The sequence below is a fragment of the Sarcophilus harrisii genome, chromosome 5, assembly GCF_902635505.1.
Source record: "Sarcophilus harrisii chromosome 5, mSarHar1.11, whole genome shotgun sequence".
Lineage (NCBI taxonomy): Eukaryota > Metazoa > Chordata > Mammalia > Dasyuromorphia > Dasyuridae > Sarcophilus > Sarcophilus harrisii.
In genome coordinates, this window is record NC_045430.1 from 96,275,037 (window position 1) to 96,298,158 (window position 23,122).

Genomic DNA, 23,122 nt, shown 5'->3' on the forward strand with positions numbered 1-23,122 from the left:
TTTATGCATCTTGGAACTGAATCCCTTCCCATAAAAACTTGCTGCAAAAATTTCTTTCCTCAGTTACCCGTTTCCCTTCAAATTTTAGCTGCCATGTTTTGTTTGGGGGTTTTGAGGCAGAGTTTGTATGTACAAAAAGGTTTCCTTTTTATGTCATCAAAATTGGCTATTTCTCTTCCAATGTTTTGTCATGAACTATTGGATCTAAAAGGTAATTTATTCATTACATCTTCATTTTGGTTATTGTGTCAGCCTCTATGTCCTAGTTATGTATCCATTCAAAGCTCATTTTGACATATAGCACAAAATATTGCTCTACACCTAGTTTCTGTCATAATGCTTTCTGACTTTCCTTATGGTTTTTGCCATATAGTGATGTTCTATCTTGGGGTACTTGGGATCTTTCAACTTGCCTGTTATTACTACTCAATACTTGCTTATTTTTGGTTCTGTAGGTTTTATTACCTAATCGGTTCTATTTAATGACCTCTCTATATCAATTATTTTAATGATTTGTTGTTTAGTTTGAAACATACTACTAATAGGGCCCCTTCCTTCTGTGTGTTAATCTCCTTTAGACCTTTTGTTCCTTCCAGTCAGTTTTGTAATTTTGTTGCAATATTTGGGTAGTTATATTGGTATGATATTGAATTAATTTGTTTTATATTGTCATTATATTGGCTCATCTCTACTCTGATCAGTTTTTATTTCCCTAATTATTTTGGTCTATCTTTATTTCTGTATATCTTATAGTAGTCTTAAAGTTCCTGTACATATCTTGATAGGTAGACTATCAGGTATTTTATAAATTTTGTTGTTATTTTAAAGGAGATTTCTCATTTAATTTTTCTGCTGTTAGTAAATGCTGAAAGTTAATATATTATATTCTGAAACTTTGCTGAGGTTATTAATTACTTCAATTAATTTTTAATTGATTGTCTAGTGTTCTTTAATGATATCTGCAAAAAGCAATAATTTTATTTCCTTTTTGCCTATGCTTATATGCTTGATTTGTTTTACTTGGGGGGGGGAGGTGGTATTCATTTTTGTTTTGCTTAGTTTCTTTCTGAGATTGGATTATTTAAATTCTTTTTTTTTTGTCCTATTTGGGCATTTTGTATTTTTTAAAGTATTCACTCATTTCCTTTGTTTTGATTTTCAGTCATGCTGTTGGATTAAGTAATTTCTAATGATTTCCTTGAGTCTTTCTTGTGAATTCTTTTTTTCATTTTTGATTCTAGTAATTTGATTAATTTGATATGCCTTGAGGTTGAAATCACATAGCTTCTTCTTTCTTCGTTTCTTTTCCCATTACCTACACTCTCAGACCTAGTATGTAAAGGTATAGATTCCCCTCAGTGCACATTGGATGTGTGACCATCTCTGGGGTGCAAAGCCACAGAGTTGACAATTGGCAACTCTTCCTGCCTCCATTAGACTCGGTCCAGCTTCTTACCCTAGCATATAGCTATAAGTTCCAATTGAGTCTTGGCACTGGCAGGCTTTTTTTGCCTAGGTCCTGTTTCTACTGCCCTCAGACCTCTATCTGTCTCTCTAGCTTACCTTAGTCAGCAAAATGACTTGTGATTTTTTCCCTTGGATTTCACAATTATATTTTGGCTTAATGCTCTTTCTAAAGTTTTTCTTGTGGGTATTTGGGGAGGAGTTGTCTGCATTGCTTCTTTCTATTCCATCTTCTTTGCTGGTTTCTGCCAACCTTTAATTTTAAATATTAAGCAACTTTGAGTTACCATTATGAGTTTAAAGTTAAAGTGACAAAATTAATTTTTAAAACCCTTTATTTTGCTTTGTAGTTAAAACAGAAAGCAATAAAACAGGGAAAACATCTGGAAAGTCCAGAAAACAGGTAAGCAGTAAAGGTAATGTTTACCAAAAATTTTTAAGTATAATTTTGGGAGGTTTAAATGTTTACTCATATGTTGATACATAATTACTTCAATGATTGTTCTCCCTGCCTCGAGTAAAGGGAAATGTAACAACCCAAATGCAAAATGTATTTTCATAGTGTGAATTCATGAATAGAGAGGAATCATTTTCAGAGAAGGAAGTAAGTGAAGGTCCCTCTATTTAGGGTTTAAGGAGTCAGTGAGAATGGTACTTTAGTGAAATATTCTTCCTTAGTGAGATAGATAAATTCTGAAAAATTGGTTTAACAAAGGATAAGTGAGACCTCTTATTCCATGAAATTCTCGAAACTAAAACACAAGTTACTCCTCTCTATTGCATATATTTTGCTTTATTTTGTTGCTTTTTAAATGTTTTTTAAAGAAAAAAATTAGACATACACAAACATATTCTTGTTTAAATATTCTTTTATTTTTAAATATTTAAAAATGTTTATTCTTTAGGTTCTAAATCCTAGGACAACAAAGATGACAGTTGATCAGGACTGGATGAGTGTTTATCCTGCTGCAGCACCATTTAAACCTTCAGCAGTGCCTCTTCCTATTCGAATGGGCTATCCAGTGGAAAAAGGAGTACCCATGGCCAAGGATGGAAATCTAGAACTAATAAAGGTAAAATGAATTTCAATTTTATTGGTTAAAGAAAAGAAAAAGAAAATGATTTTCATTTGAATGTAGTAACTTGAGTTAAGGTATAATATCCACACATTTAATTTTAATATGTGCTCATGTAATTTATGTAATATGTTCATAATTTTCTTAGGGAGGCAGTAATGGAGTTGCTAACTATTTAGCTTTGTTGCTTTAGCCATGGGACTAGGAAAGTAAAATATGTAGAAATTAGAAGTTTTGCCAGAGAGAAGATTATGAAAATTCTACTCCTTGGTCACTTCTCTTTTCTTACCCCTCTAGAAAGACAGTAGAATATTGCTGAGATTTGCTTGTCAACTTCTGCATTCCTGAAACATCATGAAGTTACACATTAATAATTTGATTACTATAAAACTATAATATGTGTGCAGATTTTTTATTTAATGATATGAGCGGTAGGATTTTTTATTTTTGTAAAGAAAATAGGGCTACTAAAGTGATTTATATTGGAGAACATTTCTTCTTATATTACAAATGACTAAGTAGTCTTATGTCTGTTACTCCACTAAATCAGCCCAGCATAGAACATTTTACTTAGAGTTGAGAAGACTGGAATTGAATCCCACTTTAGATACTTCATACCTATGTGATCTTGAGAAAGTCATCTAGCTTCTCTTAGCCATTTATAAAGTGGATATAATGATACTTATACTATATACGTCACAGAGTGATAATGACAAAATTTAATGCACTATGCAAATGTGAGTTATTGTTAATATTATTAAAAGATATTCTTTTTGACTCTTAGAAAAAAGTTGACTAAAGGAGAATGCTGAAAATGAGCTGTGTTTTTAAAGGGAATATTTGAAGGAATCTAAGAAAATTACATTCAAGTTAAGAAATTATAAATGCTTCTGATAGTTGAATTTGATAATATTTTTGCATACATACATTCGTGTATATATACATATATATATATAGTAGAGTACGAATAATAAGTAGTAGCATGGCATAATAGAGAGAAAGGTGATCTCAGAAACTCAAGTTCCTGTCTCTCCTTCTTGTATGTCAATATACATATTGATATGTCACCCTAGGTAACCAATTTTACCTATAAATGTTTTAGAAAAAACTCTAAGGCTTTTAAACTGAAGAGAAGCTGGTGACTTGAATTGATTGAGGGAGTGATCAGTGAAATCACAGGTTCAGTCCCATCCTCAAATACAGAGGGAATTAGTTTGAAGTAAGGTACAGGGTAGATGCAATCATAATTAACAATTATAAATACTGAAAAAAGATGTGGCTTCAACGTAAAAGTTTTTTGGGTTTTTTTGATTGTTGTTTTTTATTTATTCATTCATTTATTTATTATAAAAAAAAAATACCAGGATCTGTCTGTCATATTTCTCATGAAAATTGTCACATTGTATAGCCATATGCTTTTAATCAAGTGATGCTACTATTAATGAAAACAGTTTTAGATATTTCTTTTGAAATTGTCTTCAAAGTACATTCTTTCAAGAATCCTTAGGTGACACATTTTTTATGTCTGAGAGTTGCTTTGAATTTTACAAATAACCAAAAATAATTTGGGCCCATGTCTGTTGAATAAGTTGGATATTTTTGTTTAAAAATGGCTCCATGGAGACTTGTGCTCGAGTATTGTCTTTGTGAGGAACTGAGTCATTGGTCACAGATGAGCCTCTTTGTATCACATGGTATCTTCTAAATGCTTCACAATGCTTGTGATGCTATGATTTAATAGAATAATTTCTGCCCAAAGAAAGCAAAAAGCTACATTACTTTTACCATCTTTCCTTTTTTTGCCAGGGTTGCCAGGCTGGTCAGTAATAGGAATACTGTAGATATAGGATAACTGAATTTCAGCAAAGTATTTAATAAAGTCTCTCCCCATAACCTTGTGGGCTAGATTAGGAATATTAAGTAGATTCTGAATTGGTTGAATGACCTAACTCCAACAATAGAGATTGAGAACAACTTAAAGTAGAGAAGTTGCTGCTGCTATTGTGATTTATCAGAAAATTCTTTGAGGGAATATGCTTTAGTTTTCACAAATATTTTTTAAAATCTTCTTAAGATATTTTATTAACTTATTTTCTTAAATGTGGATTCATTTCAGATCCCCAATTTCTTACATTTGACTCCTGTAGCAATTAAAAAGCATTGTGGAGTTCTAAAAGGTGAGTGATTATTTAAAGTTTATGTAAACAGTATAAAAACTAAAAAATTTCATAACTGTAATATGTTGTAAAACTTCTAACTTGTTTTAATATTTCTGTTAAATTTCTCCTTTTTAAAAAAATTTATATTATTTTCCCCATGCTTCTTAGTAGTCTTTTAGTTGTATTTATTGAATTTATTTTATCAGGTAGAATAATAGAGACTGAGAGTCTGGAAGACCTGAATTCAAATCCTGCCTGCTTAGCTTGCTGTATAACCTTGGACAAATCATATAACATATCTCGATCTTAGTTTCTTTACCTGTAAAATAGGGATAATAATAGCTTCTATTTCAGGATTGTTGTGAGGATCAATTGAGTAGGTAAATCTATAAAGTATTTTACAAACTTTAAAGTACTAAATAAATACTATTATTAATCATCATTTACTGCAGTGTTCTGTTCTAGACCCTATGAGGAATAAAAAGAATTAGAATAGTTTAGTTTAGTTGACATAGAAAATCCATATGTAAAAAGGCAAAAAATATATTTAGAGAGTAATATTACCAAATAAAATTTAAAATAGTACAAATTGAAGAAATAGATATCAAAGAACAAGATGTTAATATTTTAAGTAAGTGAAACCATAAGAATGAACTATTTTGAACCTTTCGAGGAGACAAGGACCTCTAGATTTAGTAAGTAGATGGGTTATAGAGAGGAGCAAATTTGTGAATATATTTTTTGAGAAATTGAATTCAAAGGTGGTTTAAAAAATGTAGGTTGAATTTACAACAAAGTGGAAGGACTACAGGGAACCACCTGTTGGAAAGCTTAGTATGCATTCAGAGCAAAGATAGAAGAACAAAGTAGAACTTCAGAGAGGCAAGTTCATTCTAGTATTCCCATTCCCACCTCAGTCTAGGACAGGCTTTCCTTATTGGATTCTGATTTCTCAATTCCTGTGATCAATAATTTAGGCTGTAGGCCAAAGTAACACAAAAAAGGGACAGAGAATAAATATACTCTTTCCAAAATTACACCCTTTCTGAAGGGTAGATAAGGCTTTGAGCTGAAATTTCAACTTTGAGAGATAAGGAAATAATTAAAGGGAGGTGCCCGGAAGAGGCTCTTTATGCTTTAAATCTCTGGCAAGTTAACTAAACAATGTAAAATAATACTTGTATGGTACTTTCACTATAATATAATATATAATAAAAATTTTTTTTTATCCCAAAATGCCTTTATAGTCTTGTAAATATTGGTTGTTTCCTTAATTTGACTATGTATTAGACTGTAATGGACTGAGTGGTGGAGAGAAAAGGAAGGGTGAGACTAGGAATGACCAAAAAATGAGGGAAGACCACGAACAGAGAATATGATTCTTGAAGAATAAATTCTTTAGCTGAAAGAAAATAGTACTAGAAGCCAGGAGAACTGGGTTCTAGTCAGAGTTCTGCCATTAACAACTTGTGTAATTTTGAATCAGTCACTGAATATTTCTAAATTTCATTTTTTTCATTGTTAAATGGGGATATATCAACTGCTTTGGCTTTCTCATTTCATCATCATCATCATCATCATCATCATCTTCATGGTTCACATTTTTGTAGTACTTTAAGGTTTGCAAACTATTTTATATCCATTGTCTCATTTGATGACAAGCTTAATATGAGCATCAAAAAGATAATGTGAAAATGTGAAAATATATTTTATAAATCAGCTTCCTATTATTTTTGCAATTTGATAAACAAAGACTATGGGAGTCTGAAGAGGTCTCTATAATTCTCTACATAGCCATATTTGAAATAAACTTTAAAATTCCCAGATTTCTGTACTGAATGGCCAAAAGCACTGGACAGTGATGAGAAATGTGAGAAGCATTTTCCCATCGAAATTGAGACAAGTAGTTATGTGTCAGCAGGACCATCTCTTTATAATCCCAAAGCAAGAACTGTGACATTAAAGGTAAGAGAACTTTTAAAAACATTAAGAAGCATTGTGACATATTTATCTTAAGAATTTTTAGGTTCAACTTTAAAATAAATTAGCATTGTTTAATCACCCTACTTCACTGATACCTGACTTCACATTTAAGTACTGTTCTACTTAAGATGGCATCTGACCAGAGTAAAATGTGATAGGGACTACCACTTATCTGCTTCTGAGCTCTAGGTCTTTTTTGGTGTAGTCTGGTATGAATTTTTCATATTTTGTTGTTTCCTTTGGCACAGTAAGTGACCATTTCACTCATATGCTACAATAGGTTCAGCTATTCTTTTCCACAGGAAAGTCACATCACATCACAGGTAAACACCTAAAAAGTCTTTGACTGACTATACCTTCCCCATCTTATGCTTATGCTTGTGCAAAGAGATGATTTTTTTTTAATCCAAATGTAAGATTACATTTATCCCAATTAAATTTTCTCTTATATTCAACCCAACATTCAATCCTTTTTAAGACTCTTTTGAATTCTGATTCTTTTGTCCCAGCTTTGTATTATTTACAACTTGTGTGTGTTGACTAAAATGTTAAAGAGTAAAGGCCATTCATAGGTCAGTGGGATACTTGAAGAGAGTCTTTTCTTCCTAATTGACTTTTATCCATTAATGTTCACTTTTTTGGTAATTGAATTAGTTCCAAATCTACCTCACCATATTATTGTCTATTCCACATCGTTGGATCTTTTCCACAAGAAAACAGTCAGATGCTTTCCTTCAGTCTCGATAAACTTTTCTGGTTGGCAGTTTAGAATTATTTTTAAAAATAAGAAAAGTTTGTAAAATACTCATAGTTCAGATATCCCATTGCTAGGCATATACTGTCAAGAAGATCAAAGATCTCCAAGATGGATTCCATATATACCAAAATATTCATATAGTACTTGTGATAACAAAGGACTAGGAACAAGGTAATGCCAATTAAGTAAAGAATAATTAAATAAATTGTTGTTTGTGGTAAATGAAGGTAAAACAATATTACCATGGTATAAGAAATGATGAATATGGAGAATTCAGAGAACTTGGAAAGACTTATATGAACTGCTGTAGGGAAATATGCAATCAATCAATAAGCACACATTTATTAAATACCCACTGGTTTCTGAGCATTGTAGTTGGCTTTAGAAATATTTAGAAATATTAAATTCAAAATGCGTATAATATGTAAAATATATAAAATAAAGTGTATCTAAAATAAATGCCTGCTAATTTTGGAGTAGAACAAAGCTTCTTAAACTATGAATCATGACCCTGTATGGAGTTGGGACCTTATATGGAGTCGCGACCCTATATGGGATCACTTGACTGAAAGAGAGGGTCATAAAATTATGATTTATTATCAGTAACTGTTTGATTTGTAAACCTATTTTATATTTCTTTATACCTGGAAAGTTAGAAATTTCTTGGGTGAAAAAGGATTGTGAGTAGCAAGTTTAAGAAGCTCTGGAATAGAAGATACATGTAGCCGAAGGGAAGGCATCAGGAACAACTTCATGTGGAATGTGATGTTTGAGCCAAGCTCCGAAGGAAAGGAGAGATTCTGAGAGTGTAGATTTCCAGATATGGAGGACAGCATACACTGTTTTTAAGGAACCCACAGAGGCCAATTTGGTTAGACTGTGTAAGAAGGGGAATAATAGACAATGAAGTTAGAAAGATGTGTTGAGGATAGGCTGTAAAGGGCTTACAAAGCAATCAGAGAAACATATCTGATCCCAGAGTTAGTAGTGTGAGATAAGTGACTAGAAAGGAAGGGACAAAGGTGAGATGCACCTTTATGGAACAGAATGCAAGGGTTTTGTTAACTGATATATAACATGAATACATCAATGTAAGTAGAAAGAACCAAAAAAAAAAAAAAAAAAAAGCTTTATAATCATAATAATCAAGAAGATTTGCTTTGGAAAAGAGTTGGAAAAAATATATTTCCCTCCTGTCTTTACAGAGGTGAGGGAACCACTGGGGATTGAATATTATATATACTATTAGTCTCAGTTGTTTGGTTGATTGATTTTGCTGACCTGCTTTCCCCCCCTTCTTTTTAAAAATTGTCTGATACATAGATTTGTTTCCTAAAGCATTGGGAAGACATAGGAAAATTTTGAAATGAAGGTTATATAAAAGCAAAAGATATCTGATGTCTTTCTAGTGTAATTTTAATTTACATTATTGTGGTCATTGAGTAAATTGTTTCAGTGTTTTGACTTCTCTCTTTAGTTCATAAGTTTTCCCAAATTTCTATGAATTTTTCATATTTTGTCATTTTTTTTGGCACAGTAAAATGGCCATTTCATTCATGTGCCACAATATATTCAGCCATTCTTCAGTCAGTGGCCACCCACTTTGTTACAAGTTTTTTGCTACCACTAAAAAATGTTACTACAAATATTTCTGCATATATAAGACTTATATTTCATTCTTGTGGGTTTGTGCTTAGTAAAGTTATTCCTAGGGCAAAAGATATATATATATATATATGTATGTATTTAGTTTAATGACTTGTGCAGTATAATCTAGATTGTTTTATAGACCCTGTATATAATGTTGGGCATGGTTGTTACATTGATTTTTTTTTTTTTTCTGAAAAATTTCCCTCTTTTTATTCTTTGTTAAAAAGAGATGATTTTTTTTGGATGGGGAGGGATTTTTTAGGTGAAATGAAAACAAAGAATGTCACTGAGTATATAGGGGTGCATGAATGTTCATTATTCATGGCAATCATTGCTCCTGGGAAGAAGGAAACTGGTGGATTACTTAAGCTTGAAGGCTCTGAGGTACAGCAGAGTTAACAAATCTGCACTAAGTATACATATTATCTAGCATCAGTATAGTGAGCTTCCAGAAGTGGCAACACTGCATGGCTGCTTAAGGAAGGGCAGGCCAGCCCAGGCTGGAAATGGAGCAAGTCAAAGCCTCTGGCTAATCAGCAGGAGGATCAACCCATGAGTGGCACCTGTAGCTTGGACAAAATGGGAGACCTAGTCTCAAAATAAGATGCCAATATTGATATTAATGAATAAACTATAAAAAAAAATTTTAAATGGTTGGGAAGATGAATTCTATTTTGGACATGATGAGTTTAAAATTAAAATGTCTCAGAAACAGCCAGTTTGAAATATCCTGTAGGCAGTTGGAGATATATTATTTAATTAGAGCTTAGGAAAGACTAGAGGTTTGAAAATCATTTGCATAGAGATGAAAAATAAATCCTTAGAGCTAAATGAGGTTATCAAATTAGAGATTTGAAGAGGATTGAGAAAAGATCCAGGAGAATACTCGTAGTTAGGGGGCATAATATGGATAATAAGCTATCAAAGGAAATTAAAAGGAACATTCTGACAGATAGAAGAATCAAAATAATGTTAACGTCATGAGAACTCAAGAGTTTTCAGGAGAGAAGGTGGTCCCCAGTGCCAAGTGTTAGAAAAAGTCTTAAGAGGGACAAGGACTGGGAAGATGCCATAAGATTTGGTATTTAAGAGGTCACCATCAGTAACTCCACTTGTGCTGGATAGAGGAAGGAATAAGCACACAATTCCCCAAACTTGATCCTTTCAGACAGGATTTAGTACCATTCTGAATGGGGTGATTTCTAGAAATGTGCCTAGTAAACATATTAATGAGAATAATATTAAAGACCTTTTGGATACTTTTATACTTACTCCTGAGAATTTCCAAACATTATTTGATACTAGTTTTCCATAGAAAGTTGCCTTAAACACACACACACACACGAGATGAAATTATGTTGCAATGTTAGTTGCACACAATGATTAGAAGAAAGAGGAATTGAAGTTTTAAAAGAATTTGGCAAAGAAGATGCAATGGTAGCACTTCAACAATTTAAAAACTGCTCTCATATTTCTTAGAACAAAATACCTTTTTTGATGGAGTTATGGAAACAAAGGTAGAGAGAACAACATGGAACCAAAATAGTTGATTCTGGCCAAGGACTAGTTATGGCAAACAATTAAGGCAGTCTTGGAAAGAATAGGTTATGCAATTGATGCGACCACTCAAAGGAAGTAGGGGATGGGGGTGGGGAGGACTTCCTCTAAATCTTTGTTTATAGACAGCAGCATTTCATTGGCACATAACTGTTTGAAGGTGGACTTTTTCTATTATTAGAAAAAGCTAGGCCTGTCTGCGTGATCCTAAATCTTACTTAATGACAGATCTAAACTAGACTGGTCTAAATAGAGTATTTGCTTTTGTAGTTTTCTGTGTAAAACAATTCAAGAGTTAAACTATATAATATAAATATATAAACTGTTAAACTATGTAATATTCATGAAATTCGCTCTGGAAACATCAGTATTTGCATCTCAGTCACCAATAATGAACTTTTTGCTTTGTTTATTCCTAAGAGCAAATCTGAGGAGTAGATTCTTGAAGGATTTAGCAAATTACAGAGAGCCTTGGAGGTATCTTTTTGTGCCACCAGCTGAATGATAAGAAAAAAGAAGCAAGGATTCTGGGCTGAGCCAGATCTTGAACGGTGAATATGCTGTGTATGCATCTCTGTTTTGTTAGTTTGGGAGACTAGCAGGAATAAAGCAACTAAAGAATTATGCATTCAGTGGGGCAGTAAGATGGTGCAGTGGAATAGAGCACCAGCCCTGAAGTCAGCAGGACCTGAGTTCAAATATAGCCTCAGATACTTAACACGTCCTAGTTGTGTGACCCGGGGGCAAGTCACTTAACCCCAGTTACCTCAGGGGAAAAAAAAAGTTAAACAAGAATTATGCATTCATTCATTTAGGTGAGTGAGATGGTGCTATAAAAACTTAGAGGGGAGAAAATGTTGCAGTTATTCTAATGCAGATTAAAAAAAGTAAGTAAAGTCAAGCAGCTAAAAACCAAATTATGATGATTTCTACTGTTATAGTTAGTTCACTCATATGCTCCCTTCAGTGAGAGGTCAGTGCTATGGAGGTAAAAGATAAAGGGATATCCTTCAGGTTATTATGGATATGAAGATTATTGTGATTATTTTGGCACTATAACTCATGGTGGATTTGAAGCTCTGTATTCAGGTCATAAAGATTTTCAAATGGGAGAGACAGAAAATCTTGCTGCTGCTCCCTCTAGAGAGTGATGCTGCTCCTTTCTGTGTTAGAGCTGATTATTCACAGAGGCATTTGTGATGACAAAGGAGGTAACTAGCAACAAAGAGACCACAGGGCAGAAGAGGTAAAGGCTGATAACGGTTACCTGTTTAAGTGAAGTTGACTTGCTTCCTGGAATTATACCTGAAGCCTGCAGAGAAGTTGAAGGAGATCAAGCACTTTTAAGTATTTCACCTGAGTAAAAATATATGGAAGACTTGTCAGCGAAGAACATGAAATTATATATTGGATATTGAACTAATATTTTGATTTTAGTATGAATTTCTCTTAATTTTTTTTAAGTGCAGTCTATCAAAACTAAAATTTCTTTATTTTCCCAATATGTTATAGCAAAATTTTTTTTACAACTTATTTTAATAAAGAATAATTCCTCTTAAAAAAAAAGTTGCAGACAAAATTGGAAGGGAAGCAATAAAGTGGGAAAATATTTTTACATTTAAGGGTTCTGATAAAGTCATCATTTCTAAAATATAGATAATTGACTCAAATTTATAAGAATTCAAGCCATTCTCCAACTGATAAATGATCAAAAGATATGAACAGAGAGTTTTCAGATGTAAGAAATTGAAGCCATTTCTAGTCAAATGACTCTAAATCTAAAGTTCTCTAAATCACCATTGATCAGAGAAATGCAAATTAAGAAAACTCTTGAGATACCACAACATACCTCTTAGATTGGCTAAATGACAGGAAAAAATAATGATGATTATTGGAGGGGATGTGGGAAAAGTGGGACACTTAATACATTATTGGTAGAATTGTGAACTGATCCAACCATTCTAGAGAGCAATTTGGAACTATGCCTAAAGGGTTATCAAACTGTGCATACCCTTTGATACAGCAGTGTTTCTACTGGGTTTATACCCCAAAGAGATCTTAAAAGGAGGGAAGGGGACCCACATGTGCAAAAATGTCTATGGCAGCCCTTTTTGTAGTGGCAAGGAACTGGAAACTGAGTGGCTGAATAAGTTATAGTATATGAATGTTATGGAATATTATTGTTCCATAAGAAACAATCAGCAGGATGATTTCAGAGAGGCCTGAAGAGTCTTACATGAACTGATGTTGAGTGAAATGAGCATAACCAGATCGTTGTACACAGCAATAAGAAGATTGTACAATGATCAATTCTGGTGGACGTGGCTCTTTTCAACAAAGAGATGATTCAGGATAGTTTTAATGATCTTGAGATGAAGAGAACCATCTATACCCAGAGAGAGGATTGTGAGAACTGAGTGTGGTTCATAACATAGCATTTTTACTCTTTTTGTTGTTTGCTTGCATTTTATTTTCTTTCTCTTTTTTTTTTCCAGGTTTGATTTGATTTTTCTTGTGCAGCAAGATAATTATATAAATATGTATGCATATATTGGATTTAGCATATATTTCTGCCATATTTAACATATATTGGAGTACTTGCCATCTAGGGGAGGGATGAGAGAAGGAGAGAAAAATTGGAACACAAGGTTTTTCAAGGATTAATGTTGAAGAGTTATCTCCATGAATATATTTTTAATTGACATATAATTTAATATTTTAATAGTTTTAGAGACCATTTGTAATACAAAAATAAGTAAAGGGAAAAAGAGAAAATACATTCTAGGGGTAAGCATTAAGAGAATCTGAGGGCTTTCAGAAACATCCCCCCCATTACCCAAGTTTATTATACAATTTTTTATTAAAGTTTTTTTTATTTTTTAAAACATATGCATGGATAATTTGACATTAACTCTTTCAAAACCTTGCGTTCCAATTTTTCCCTTCTTTCCCTGCCCTCTCCCCTAGATGGCAAGTCCTCCAATATATGTTAAACATGGTAGAAATATATATTAAATCTTATACATGCATATATATTTATACAATAAGTGAGTAAGAAGTATGGATAGCTTTTTCCAAGAGTTTATGTAAGGGGGGAAGAGTTGTGGAATTTGAAGGAATGATAAGATAGAGCCTAGGTTTGGTCTAGTATTGGTCACCTTGGACTTTTCTTTTGCAAGCAAAAAAAAATGAGAGATTAGTTGTTAGACCAATAGAGAAGATAAGAGAGGATTCAGAATACATATAATGGGATTGGATTTAATAGCAGTTTATCAAAAATAGGTAAAGAAAGAATAAGGAATGATATTAAGAAGTTTTGAGATGTAGGACTCATGACAAATGATCTTAGTTTTCTTTTTTTTATTAAAGCTTTTTATTTTCAAAACATATGCATGAATAATTTTTCAACATTAACCATTGTAAAACTTTGTGTTCTAATTTTCCATCCCCTTCCAATGTAATGCTGGAGAAACTGAGATAGAGATTAGAGAGTTTTTAATATTTTATTTGAAAGGGAGAGATTTACTGGAACCAAATGGATCCATGGTTTGGTCCCAGGGCTGAATGAGACTATTATCTTCAAGAATCCAGCATCCAGCTGGAAATGTGAGGTTCCCATGAAATATATATACACACACGACTCCAAGCTATAGGGGTAGACCAAAGCAGGGGAGGAGCACTAAGAGCGGGAATGGACTATCAATCAGGTTCTGACAGGGTAGGGGAGACATTCTGATAAGTTGGATCAAGAACAACAATGACAGAATGGGGGGAGGCACTGGATGTTCTGGATAAGTAGGGAAGTCTGGGGTCATAATGTCTAAGATAGAAAAGGTCTTTCTCCTTATCTGGATCATGATGATTAGAAGGAAGTAGTGTTGTTGCAGGATTGAGCAGAACAATAAGGAATTAGGAACTGAGGCACAACACCCTAAATGGCAAGTAATCCAATATATGTTAAACAGGGTGCAAATATATGCTAAATCCAATATATACATGTATATTTATACAATTATTTTGCTGTACAAGAAAAATCAAACAGGAAAAAAAAAGGGAAAAATAAACTGAAAGCAAACAACAAAAAGAGTGAAAATTCTATGTTGTGAACCATATCAGTTCCTGCACTCCTCTCTCTGGGTTGTAGGTGGCTCTTTTCATCACAAGAATTTTTGATCTGAATCATCTCACTATTGAAGAGATTGATGATCAATCAGACTTGATCATGACATAATCTTGTTGAATGGTCTTAATTTTCTCAGTGAGGTCCTCAATTGAGAAAGTATGGGAAGGATATAGTGGGAGACTTTAGGGGAGAAGAAAAAGTTTAGAACAATCTTTGTTGTTGTAACAACATTAGAATAAAATGGGGTAGAGAAACCATTAGGTAGAAATGAAAGAATTATCTTTCTGGTGTAGAGATCCAATTGGGTTCAGATAACACAAATTTGGGCAGCTGGGTGTCTCAGTGAATAGAGCCTTGGGCTCTTCTCAAGTTCAGTTCGGGTCTCAGATTTGCTTTATTCCCCCCTCCCCCCCCCCAGGCAAGTCCCTTAATTCTCTTGGTTTCCTCCACTGTAAGAATGAGCTGAAGAAGAACATGGGAAACCACTCCAGTATCTCTGCCAAGAAAACCCCCCCATGGGATCATGAAGAGTCAGACACAACTGAAATGAACAAACAAGTACAACATAAATTTGTAGTGGATTCAGATAGCACAGTTGCCTGATTTCCTCCAGCTCAGTTTATTGGCTATAGGAGCAAAGGAGGTAAATAAGAATAATCTAAATTTGGGGCTTGGAAAGACGGGTAAGAGACTCGAGTAGAGGATGATATATAGTTAAATTGTCATTAAATCTCAATTATAGAATTGAGATTGAAAAGAGAAGTAAGGGATGTTAGAGCAGGGCTTATGGCCTAGAAAAGTATTGAAAGATGGCGGGAAGAGGGGGGAAATTAGTGATCCAGGAGAGGTCAAAGATTAGGTAGGGAAAATTAAGTTATTGGGAGAGATGGACTGATAGGAGGATATGATTTGATAAAGAGAAGTGACTTGTGGATATGATGAGCTAAAGGATATCTCCTTTCCTGTGTTTTACTGAAGTAGAGAGAAAACGGGTCATAGCAGTTGAGGAAAGTATAGTGTATATAGTGACAGACTGTTGTGCTACACTTCACTTTTATTGTCCTGACTCAGTTTCCCTAATTGTTCTGCCTCAGTTTCTCTAATTGGTCCTGCCTCAATTTCCTTAATTATTCTGCCTCAATCCCCTTAGTTGCAAACCCCTCCCCACTCCCCCCACCTCTCCCACTTCTGGTTCATTAAGACTGATATAACTCAGGGCTACTTACTTTAAGGTTATAAATTGTCAGTATGTAAACTGAAGATAAGGGGGAGTCTAGAGTTCCTTGGCTCTAAGCTGGACACCTTCTTAATTCCCAGTTTGTTAGAATTTATGGTCCTACCCCCTATCTTGTCATTGTAATTTATCCCAAGTTTTCAGAATATCTGGTGCCTCCTCCACCCTATCAGAATCAGATTTATAGTCTGTTCCTGTTCTCAGTGCTATGACTCTGCCCTACCAGAGGGTAGCTTGGAGCCATGTGTATATATATACTTCATGTGAAGCACACATTAGCTGCTGGACGCTTTAGACATCATCCTTGGGGGCAACAGGCCCCCAGCACAATCTTTCCCTTTCAAATTAAATATTAAAAACTCTCTTAATTTCTGTCTTGCCTCAGTTTCTCTGGCATTACAAGATAAGTTAGGGTACTGAATTTCTTGAGAAGAAGCAGAATGACTTGGGGAATATAGATAATTGATATTAGGATTATGGGATGGATAGATAGATGAATGGATGGGTTTATTAAAGACTTACTCTATGTTGGGCACAGTGCTAAATGTGGGGAGTTATGAAAATTGAAGACAAAATGTTAAAGGGAAGCTGGAAAGCCTGGAGGAAAGTGGAGAGGTTAGAAGATCAAGCCACAGTGTGTGAGCCTGAAATGTAATAACAGAACTGGACCTTCTCCTGATATGATTGTTCATGGAAGGGACTCATCAGTCATTGGCTTCAGAGTACAATAATGTGAATCTCAGAGAATGGTACTTTGGTAGCAGAAGAAAAATCGATCCAGGGAGCAAGGAAAATTCTGAGTCCTCCAGAACTAGGGTGTCAGAAAGAGTATCCAATGCTGGGTAAAGACAGCTAGGGCCAAATATGAGAATAACAAGATGGAAGGAATCTCCAGGACAAAAATGAAAGAAATTTTGTTATTCATGAAAGGGGAGTTCCAGAGTGCTTAGTGGAAGGAATGGGACAAAGAAAAAATAGGATTGAGGGGAGTAAGAATGAGAGAATTAGAGGTAGAGATTGGAGAGAAGTGTAGCTTATTCATGATCACTGGGATGGTGAAGCCTATGAATTTCTTCTTAAATTAACATTTTTAAATGTATTATTTAATGCAAAATTTAAAAGATTTTTTTTTTTGTAGATTGCAGAGTAAATCAATTACAATGAAATAACAGTTATCAATATATATATATTTTAAATAAGTTCATAGTTTCCAGGTTAGGGCAATGTTATTGTTAGGAACCTGTTTTTAATATCTATTATAAATGGCCCTTGAGACATGAGAACTGTTACTACAGAGGAAGGAAATAAATATCTCGTTACTTATTCATTCCCTTGATCTTCTGAGTTTTATTTTGGCTAGAATCAACAAAAAGAAATCATTAAAATATTTTAGCTTTTGTGAATGTATGTGTGTGCACACACATTTGTTTTTTCTACATCTTGCTAAATGGCTTTATAAAAAAAAAAGAAACAACGAACACCCGTGTAAATCAAACATGAAAGGAGTTTGAATTGTTCCATATTAACTTTGGTATAATCCTAATAAAATACATTTTTATATTTTAAAATAGAGAACCTTAAAAAACTTTTTTTTGGTAGTTTTATTAAAACAATGAAAAAGAAATGCTGCCTATGCTGGTGTCATTGTATTTAAGGTTAAAGTAATTTTGCAATGCCTTTGTGTGCTAGCAGGTGGCGCAAGTGTGCCATAAACTTGTTTTGAAATGTTTATGGGCTTATGGTATAAACTATTCAATTTTGCTGAAGTATTAAAATGTTAATGTGAAAATGAGTAAGTGGTGACATGAATAATACTGTGAAAATAAGGATTTCAGCTACACATATACATTTTCTTTATATTTCTTAGGTAAATAGTCAAATTATAGTGGTTATTAAATATTTTTTAGAAGTTTTATGTTTTCAAAGTATTTGAAACATATTCATTGTTTTTGGCTGGCAGATTTTTTAAAGGTCAATATTATTATTAAGTGCTTTAAAAACTTCATTTTGCCTTTTTTTTTTTTTTTTGGTTGTTTCTCCCTTTATTGTTTTAAAAAGTGTTTCTAATAAAATCTGTTTTGTTTAGGTAATTCTTAACAAATCAAAAACTGTTTCCATCTCTTTTTAAAAATAAAATCTACTAAAATTAATAAAAGATGGTTTACAAAGGGCTAGAGAAAGTCATCTCTTAATCTTTTTTCCCTTCTACTAGATAGACATTACCCAAGCTATTCTAGATATATAATTTGTTTTTAAAAATCTCTTTGTAAGGAGAATCCAGTTGCATTTAGTATCCTGTTTCCAGAAGTTTGTCTGTATCTTTACCACTCTTTTTATAACTTCAAGGCTGTTTTTCCGTTTAACATTGAATAAAGAATGACCACATATTTATAAAATATAGTGAAGGTGCCCTTTCTTCAGATTGTGACACCATGTCTTTTGACTTTTCTCCCCTTTAGTTTCTGTTTCTAATCTTCTTCAAGGTCTAACCTGTCCCTGTTATGTAAATGCCTCCAAACTAGATATAGTAATATGATTCTGGTGGTCTAGTAAATCCATCAAAGTCACCATGCATTTATGAAACAATTCCTATATGCCAGGCATTGTGCTTGAAATACAAATACATGTAATGAAACAATCACAACTTCTAGGAAAAAGATCAGTAGGTCTCTCTTTAGAGTACCTGGGTTCAGATCTTATCTCTGTTGCTTATTATTTGTGTGGCCTTGAGCAACACCACTCAATCTTTGAGCCCCAGTTTCTTTAGATAGAAAATGAGGAAACTGAACGAATTGGCTTCTGGGGTTCATTTCAGTCCTTACTACATGATCCTATGCTCATGGAATAATGAAATATTTGTGTGGTTTTTTTTTACATTTTATCTTTTACTGCTTATCCTAGTCTTAACTATCTATCTATGAGAATTGCGTAGTTTCCTGAAGGAAAATCTCAATTTCCCAGCATTTGATCTTTTAGGGAAAGTATCCAATGGATAGACAAGACAGAAAACTCAAAGATACCTAACATGATTTTGCTCCCTATCTGTTTCCAATGAGAAATAGAATAAGCCTATTAGTATTATGTTCCAACAGATGATTTTTTTTTGTTTTTTTAGAATTCTGATGTGATTTCATCCTAATTGACTTAAAAATATAAATCTAGTATTATCACCTGTCTGTGGTTGTTGGTATTAAATGTATCTAAACTAATTTTGCTGAATTATATTCCTTCTTGGACATTTCAGATTAGACTTTCCAAACTGAATTTAAATGACCATGCAAAGAAGAAATTTATTAGACTCGTTGGAGAGCGGTACTGCAAGAACACAGATTTACTAACCATCACTACAGACAGGTAAAGACAAAAACTTCATTTTATCCACTTTATCCACTTTGCCTCTATCAGGAATCATTGTGGCACAGTCATTTTAACACCAATCTCAGATTTAGGTTTATCCAGTATTTCTGTTAATTTAATTTTTTAAAATTAAAGCTTTTTATTTTCAAAATATATGCATGAATAATTTTCAGCATTCACCCATGCAAAATCTTGTTTCAGATTTTTTCCCTCCCCTTCCCTCCAGCTCTACCTGGCAAGTAATCCAACATATGTTAAACATATGCTATTCTTCTAGATATATTTCCACAAATATCATGCTGTGCAAGAAAAATCAGATCAAAAAGGAAAAATATGAGAAAAAAAACAAAATGGAAGCAAACAGCAACAAAAAAAGTTAAAGTACTATGTTGTGGTCTACACTCAGTTCCCACAATCCTCTCTCTGGATGCAGATGGCTCTCTTCATCACAAGATTATTGGAATTGGCCTGAATCATCTCATTGTTGAAGAGAGCCACATGCATCAGAATTGATCATCATATAATCTTGCTGTTGCCATGTTTAATGATCATTTAGTTCTACTCATTTCACTTAATTGCTGTTAATTTTAAATTTACCTATTTATTATACTTTAGTCAGTGGAAACATGTTCATTTCATGAGATGAAAATAGGATTTATTGGCCATTTAAAATTGTAAACTTTTTTGCAGAGACCATTTAAAATATATAATAATTTAAATATTTTACCTTAATAATAGATTCCTTTATCAAACAAAATATCTTCTTGAGGTAGTAAAGTTTTCATGACCAGAATTAAAGTTTACTTTAGCTTAATAAATTGAACTTCAATTGGTTTTGATAAGTAGAAGTAGGGTCAAAGTAGAAGTGATCTTAGGAAATTTGAATTCACTGTGAAGGTTTATGGTCTGCAATGTGTCAAACATCTAGGTTGTAAAGTAGAAAATTGATCTTTTTATCTGGATTTTTTCTTTTCAAGTTGCCAAACATTTGGATATTTGCAGTATATAGGAAAAAAAGCTACTAATGATTAATTTTAAAATTAATATATTTTGGCATTATAGAAAAAAAATAATTTGTTCAACCTGAACCAAATAAAATATGAATCTTATACAGCAAATATAAAGTAGCCAAGTTTTTATCATCCTAAACTATCTTATTGAAACTACTGGCAGAGGGATGGTTACACGAATTCTTATTGGATCATTAATTATTGGCCGTGATCGATTCTTGATGCTTCACTTCTCTTTTCCTTCTTGATGAAAATAAATATGTGGTTGTTATTCAACTTGTGTAACTTGGGGAAAAAAATCTTTAAATTTAAATAAATTAAACTTAAGTGATTAAGCTTTATTAACTTAATGCTGTGTTACTTCAAGAATCTAAGGTTTTATTATGAGAAGATAAGGGTTGAGGGGTTTCAATTCACTGATGCACATATACTAGCCCTTGCCATAATGTAGAAAATCTGTGTGAATTGTTGTGGCCAGAGACAATCCCTTGAATGATGAGCCTCTCCAAATTTAGGTAGGCTAGCATTTGGACAAGAGTTATGTAAATCCATCATGAGGTATATTATTGAAATTCTTCTAGCTCCTTAGCATGATGGGAATATCAAGATATTTAAGATTAGAAAGAAATTCTTTGTTGTTCAGTCATGTCTGACTCTGTTTTTCCATTTGGGGTTTTCTAAGCAAAGATACTGGAGTGGTTTACCATTTCCTTCTCCAGTTCACTTTTGCAGATGAGGAACTTAGGCAAACAGGGTGAGTGACTTGCTCAGGGGCAGACAACTAGTGAGTGTTTGGCTCGGGTCTTTCTGACTTCAGGCTCTGTTATCTATCCCCTGGGCCATCTAGCTGTCCTCTAGTACAGACTATAACATAAATTATACTCTGTGTTTATATTTATGTGTTTTGTGGCAATAATTATTTCCAGTAGAAGGGTGTAAAATAAATTTTGAATAGAATTGCAATTCAAGCAATTTGCTATGTGGTAATTACATTGGTATAGTTAGGTGTACAGAAAGATGGCCTCAGAGACACAAAGATGTAGGTTCAAGTTTTGCTTCTACCTATTTGGCGCTGGACAGATCACCTACTCTCTCAGTGCCTTAGGCAACTTTCTTAAGACTGTAAATTGCTGAATATTAGTAGAAGGAGTGTCCTCATCAGGAGTTGTCTACACTACAAGTGTCAAACACCGCATTTGGCCCACAACACTCTGAGTGTGGCCCAAACCAGATTAAAATGTAATTGGGAAATACTTAACAAAATAAATTAATTAGTAAAAAAAAGAAGTATAAACATAAGTGGTTTTTAAAGTCAATATTCAGCCTGCAGAGATCCTTATGTATGGTCTGGTGGACCCCGTTACTATTTAAGTTTAACACACTGCTCTAAACCAGTGAAACCACAGGCCTGATTTTTTTTTAAAAAGTTACATTTCTATTTTTAAATAAACCAAATGAGATTTTATTTCTTTTTCTGCTTTCTTATATAAAGTTTAACAGAACACATACATCTCAAAACTTTTGGAAAGATTAATGTTTGATGATTATCTACACTGAAAAAATAAGATTATGTACTCTAGTGAACTTTACAAAGTTAGATTTGAGAAAAGTTTTCTTTTTTCAGTATTGAAACTATTAGTAGACAGAAGTTTAATGAATACATTAATACGAAAAGTGGCCATCACTGAGAGAATGAATAATATAGAATTCTGTTTGGAGAGATTTTAAAATTTCAAAAGTCTAAAACAATTACTAGGCAAAACGGTTTTATTAAACAAGAAAGCAAAAGTGAATAAAAGTAGAAAAAAGAAAGCTCTGAATTAAATAACTAGTAAAAAAATACTTTTATTTATAATATAAGGCATAGAATGAAGAATATATCAGTTATGTAAAAAGTTTCCAAGTAAAGGACTGAATTTTAAAATGTTTTTGAGGAATAAGAAGTGTAAATTAGTATATACAGTTGTAAAAATTCAGTTTACTGAGATTTTAATCCCTGTTTTTCTTACCCTTTTAAAGGTGCCCTTTACAGAGACAGAATTATGACTATACCATGTATCTCTTAACAGTTTTATACCATGAATCATGGGTAAGTTATTCTGTTTTGAATATTTAACATCTTTAGCAAAGCTTTTATTCGAATGATGTTAATTTTCACAAAACCTTATTAAAAATATTCAATTGAGTGTTTGTGGCTATTAACACAAATATGCTACAGAATGTCATTATTAGCTTTGCACTGAGAGTAAAGTAAGTTAAAATATACATTATGTGGGAGGAGAAGGGAACAAGTATATTTATCATGTACTTCCTCTTTGTCAGGCACTCTGCTAAGCAGTTTTCTCACTTGATTCTTACAACAGTCCTGAGAGGGAGGTGCTAACACATTTTACAGATCAAGAAACTGACACAATTTGGTGAGATGACTTGTCCAGGGTCACACAGCTAATGAGAGTTGTTGCTGGGTTTATTCAGATCCATCTACTCTATTTGAATGCCAGCAAAAGTGAAATGATACTCTTGCCTTGAGACAATTTAACTTAAAAGTAATTTTGACTTGAATTAGTAAAACTCCTTTCAGAACCTATAGCCTGGTAAATACAGCTCAAATAAATGACAAATAGTTTTTTGTTTCTCTCATTTTGCCAATAGCTGTTAAAATAAAAAGCTGACTTAGCAGATTCTTTCTCTGGTTCTCTATCCTAGAATCCAAATAAGCTTGCATTCTGGATTCACTTGAGAAGCCTTTGAT

General features: G+C 33.1%; 1 protein-coding gene across 2 annotated transcripts in view; it reads left to right on the forward strand.

Moving 5' to 3' along the window:
• Positions 1-23,122, forward strand: part of MRPS35 (mitochondrial ribosomal protein S35) — a 44,929-nt gene that overhangs the window by 10,474 nt on the left and 11,333 nt on the right. For both annotated transcript variants that reach the window (XM_031938070.1, XM_031938071.1), the window contains exons 2-7: positions 1,815-1,867; positions 2,370-2,537; positions 4,657-4,717; positions 6,525-6,664; positions 19,248-19,357; positions 22,390-22,459. In XM_031938070.1, the coding sequence (XP_031793930.1) occupies positions 1,815-1,867; positions 2,370-2,537; positions 4,657-4,717; positions 6,525-6,664; positions 19,248-19,357; positions 22,390-22,459 (602 nt within the window). The remainder of the gene's footprint in view (positions 1-1,814; positions 1,868-2,369; positions 2,538-4,656; positions 4,718-6,524; positions 6,665-19,247; positions 19,358-22,389; positions 22,460-23,122) is intronic.